At 41.3% G+C, this 4950-nt stretch overlaps 1 protein-coding gene across 2 annotated transcripts in view; it reads left to right on the top strand.

The window, feature by feature from the left end:
* The window catches only part of uvssa (UV-stimulated scaffold protein A), a 55481-nt gene extending 52100 nt beyond the window's left edge, over positions 1–3381 (top strand). For both annotated transcript variants that reach the window (XM_056382967.1, XM_056382966.1), the window contains exons 14-15: positions 2195–2360; positions 2837–3381. In XM_056382967.1, coding sequence (XP_056238942.1) covers positions 2195–2360; positions 2837–2930 — 260 coding nt within the window. In that variant the 3' untranslated portion in view covers positions 2931–3381. The remainder of the gene's footprint in view (positions 1–2194; positions 2361–2836) is intronic.
* The last annotated feature ends 1569 nt before the right edge of the window (positions 3382–4950 follow it).

Raw genomic sequence — 4950 nt, 5'->3', positions numbered from 1 at the left:
GTGTGTGTGTGTGTGTGTGTGTGTGTGTGTGTGTGTGTGTGTGTGTGTGTGTGTGTGTGTGTAATGAGGGATAGTTGAAGGTCCAGTCAGACCCAGGGTCAGCCTCACTGATTAATGACCACACACACACACAGATCAGGGGTCAGTGTTTTGACAGAGGCTTCAGTCCATCACCATCACAGTGTAATTACTTTGCATTACTGCAGCTTTATCACTAATTCCTCCTCAGTACGTCATTAAGCAGAGTGTGTGTTCGTTTAGACCGTCATTACTCCACATTACACACACTTTTAATTTATCAAATGGAATTATGGCATCACAATTTTCATTAACACCAGAACTGGATCCAAATGAGTCAGTACAACCCAATGTTTACTGCTCATGCTCTGTAACACTGGAGCTATGAACTCGTTTGTGTTATCAGCTGCACTTACTTACACTCCTCAGTCCAATCACTTTCTGTGAAAGTTTGAGTGTTAACTGCAGCACATAGAGAGGAACACTTTAATGAGGACTGGACTTCATTTGATTTAGATTCTGTTTCAGTCTTGTGACTTGTTGATCATTTTTAATTATATCTGAATTATGTGAATATTGTTGGTTTTAATCAGCAAACACTGGTCCAGTTCTGTCAGTGAAGTGTTGGTCTTGTTGTGCAGCTGTTGCAGCTGTGAACATCTACACTGAGATTCAGTAATCCTGATGTCACATAAACATTGATACAGTGGCCTAAGAGTAATGTTTATAATAAAATAATCCATCCATTTTCTTCCGCTTATCCTCTAGTAGGGTCGCGGGGGGGCTGAAGCCTATCCCAGCATCCTTTCGGGCGAGAGGCGGGGTACGCCCTGGACAGGTCGCCAGTCCATCGCAGGGCAAACACATAGAGACAGACAATCATTCACACTCACAGCCACACCTATGGTCAATTTAGAGCATCCCATTAGCCTAGTATAATAAAATAATAATAATAATTTTATTTATACAGCACCTTTAAAAACAGGGTTTGACATTAAGGCAAAGGCCACACCAATATAACAACAGAAGTCAGACAGTGAGGTCGAACAACAGCAGTACAATGAGGTGAACAATACAGTTTAACTTGATAATGTGACAGAAGCTTATGTTCTATGCTGGTCTGTGTCTGTCTGTGTGTGTCCATGGAACAGGAGGTGGAGCAGGTTGTCAACCAATCAGAAGGTTGGTGGTTTGATCCCTGACTCCTCCAGATCCTGAACCTCAAACTGCTCCCACTCATCAGTGTGTGTGTGATAGAAAAGTTCTGAGTGAATGTGTGAGTGAACGGGTGAATGTGGTTTATAGTGTAAAAGGCTGTGAGTGGTAGATGAGACTACAAAAGTGGGATCGTAGATGACTTTAGTTGTAGTTTATTCAGGTTTAGTGTTAGCTTCTTTTACTGATGTTGTAGAAAGAGAAGATGCTTCTCGTTGATACACAGTGGTTCTCAAACTTTTTCACATCAAGGACCTAAACTGACACAAATCAGACCACAGACCTCTATCTGATCAGATCTTTGCTTTTGATGTTTTTTACACACAGTGTTTGAACCCAAGATCAAAATAGTCAGGCATTCTGTCATTGTGTTACCTATAGATGGAAATATAGTGAAAATACATTATTTCCCTTTTTGCTGGGTCCCTGGACCCCACTTTGAGAACCACTTCATTTAAGCAGTAATTGTGGACTGCATTTATGTTGTGCTGGTCTGACTGTGTGTTGGACACTTCAACATGAGCACAGGAGGATCCAACCAGCAGGCCTGAGACCTGCTCCACATCCTCAGCCACAGCAAGACGTCTGGCGCAGTGTCGTTGTTTCTTTTGTTTGTTTCATGATAGAAATTGATAAACATTTCATTTTCAACGGTTCTTTTTATCATCGAAAACAGTTGTCAACATGTAACAGAAATAAGTATCTTAACACAGATACTCAGAACCTGTCTGTCTATGTGTCTGTCTGTATGTCTCTTTCTGTGTCTGTCTGTGTGTCTGTCTCTCTGTGTGTTTGCCTTTGTGTCCGTCTGTGTGTCTCTCTCTGTCTGTCTGTCTGTCTGTCTGTGTGTGTGTCTGTCTGTGTGTTTGTCTTTGTCTCTGTGTGTTTGCCTTTGTGTCTGTCTGTACGTTTGTCTTTGTGCCTGTCTGTATCTGTCTGTGTGTCTGTCTGTGTGTTGCAGAGTGGCGTGATGCAGAGCTAATGCGAGACATTGAGGCAGCAACAGGAGAGAACCTGGGCTCTGACAGAGTACGTAAAGGGAAGAAGAAGAAGTTCCCCAACCTCAGTGACCTGAAACGGAACGCCAACACATCCCGCTCCAGGCTGGAGAAGAAAGTCTTCAACAAGTACGTTCAGGGATGCATGAGGCAGCAGCTGTGTAGTTTTCTGTAAGAGTTCCTACTGTTATAAAAGAGTGTGTGATGAGTCCATCAGCTCTGTATTGATCCATACTCAGATATGATCATAGTGTGGATAGAGAGAGGAGAACTGAAACATTTACCAGTTGTTAATAAAAAATGTCCAAATCGCATTTTGAAACCAGGTGTATGTTAGTTTGTATCACAGTAACTCACACACTTCCATAAATCCACATCAGCATTGGCCAAGTGTCAATTAAACCAACTCTGAGGTGAACTTTTACTCTTCAGTACTTATCATATGTAACTGCAACCCCATAATGCAACACTTTTTCTGTACAGCAGGTTTGTGTGGCAAGATGTAACCAATTATCTGTGTGTGTGTGTGTGTGTGTGTGTGTGTGTGTGTGTGTGTGTGTGTGTGTGTGTGTATGTGCGTGCGTGTGTGTCTGTATGTGTCCCAGGACCACCGTGCGTAGAGTGGCTCAGGTGATGAGTAAAGCCGACAGAAGAAAACACGAAAAGTTCTCCAACCAGTTCAACTACGCTCTGAACTGACCTGCAGTCAGTTTACTTTCTGTGACTGAGGGACATGGACAGAAAGAAGGATTCACATTGATACTGTGTGTGAACCTGATCACCAGATAAATATGACTGCTGTAATACTGAAAACATTTGTGCGAACATTATATGCAGTTTGAATGATTTGAGCCGTGTTTGATTAACCTTTGTAAGAACAGGACTGTGATCATTGATCACTGATCATTGATCTGATGTGTGATGAAAGTTTGATGATGATTTACAGACCGTACCTTAGCAGCGCCTGACACACTGTTGATGCCTAAGACATTTCTTGGTCTCATGTATCGGCCGCACTTCTGTATCTGTCCAGTTTTAATTTTTATAACTGACTCAATTTCTACTCTTTCTCTCTTGTTATCTGGTTGAATTTATTGTTTATATTTGTTTTCTGTGTTTTTGGGATAAAGTCATGTAATGTACTGCAAAACAGCATCATGCAGATTTGTACCAGAAGTTAACTGAGTCTCTGTCCTCAGTCAAGTCCAAGCTGCTGCTTTGCTGCTACTAAAACCCTGATTTTCTAACCATGACATCGTTTGAAAACTTCACCAAACACATCAGTTAAAGATAAAGACTGAGCTGTGACTTCAGCTGTATTTTCTGTAACATGATCACTCACAGAGAAAGTTAGAAGAAACACAAAGTCCCTGAATCTAGCAACAAAGTCTCTAAGTCTATCAGTTGTAAACGCCCTCTAATAGAAACTGTTTGAGCCAATTCATTTTGAAAGAGCAACGGCCAATTAGGAACTCCAACAGCCAGCCGACCAATGATGATGTAAGTTCATGACTCCAGTCACGTGGCTTTCAGGTGACCAATGGTGTAGTCAGTCACTCAGTCAATCAGTGACATTGGTGTTTACAGGGCCCTGCTGTTGCTGTCTAGCCAATAACTGAGAGTGAATGTGGTCATTAGTGTATGAATTCAATCAGAGTGTGAATTATAAATTTATAATCGGGGTCAACTTTTTCTACAGGGTGAAAGGGAATCCAGTTTCAGCACAGGCATATGTTTCAGTGAACTGAAGTGTTACAGAACTTACAATGTTGTCTTTAACTAAAACTGTCGAGTGGAAAGTAGAATAAAATGGAAATACTAAAGTACAATTACCTCAAAATTGTACTTAGGGTTGCCACCATTTATGTGAAAAAACAAGGGATGGTGATGTGACGTAGATCATATATGACATTTTATATTGGTAATGGAATGGCATCAACTAGCTAATATTAGTATTAGTAGTATTCAGAAACTCAGAAGGTAAGAAAGTAAATTGTATTAAATAAGCTAGATAGTTAGGTACTGCTAATTATATTTATAGTGTCTGTGCAATCACTGGTAAGTGTTTCAACCCCCCATTCTGTTGTTCTTACCTCTAAGTCTTAATCAGGGGGGTCAGACCCCTGCAATCCCCCCTGTGATTCGAACACTGATTAAGTCTCATATTTGTATTTTAATCTGGTAAAATTGATTCAATCAAGCCAGAACTGATATTTAAACGTTAGAGTGAGTGAAGGTAATAGATGTTCTTATAGTCAATGTATCATCAATTGATTTCTGTCAGATGAAAGTCAGCAGTCATACTAAAGAAGCAGCAGAGGCTGAGATATCCTGACTTTTAGTCCCTAGTAGTGGGCAAACTCCGAAATAACTGGATCCTACATTTCCCATAATGCAACCAGTAACAGCAACTTCTTCATTAGGTCTACCCTGCCTGCTAAATACCCTCATCTTTTAAACTCCATTCCTCCTGTTTGTAACAGCCCTCTCCTATCTGAAGCTGGGAGAACCCTGATGACATCACTGTGACATCATCAGAGTTATTTCACCAGTCTGTGGTACAGACTACAGACTCCAGACTGTGCGTGTGTGTGTGTGTGTGTGTGTGTGTGTGTGTGTGTGTGTGTGTGTGTTGTGTGTGTGTGTGTGTGTGTGCGTGCGTGCGTGCGTGTGCGTGTGCGTGTGCGTGTGTGTGTGTGTCTTTTTACCCATCATAGAA

This window comes from Seriola aureovittata, chromosome 8 (genome assembly GCF_021018895.1).
Source record: "Seriola aureovittata isolate HTS-2021-v1 ecotype China chromosome 8, ASM2101889v1, whole genome shotgun sequence".
NCBI lineage: Eukaryota > Metazoa > Chordata > Actinopteri > Carangiformes > Carangidae > Seriola > Seriola aureovittata.
This window is presented reverse-complemented; position numbering and strand designations above follow the sequence as displayed.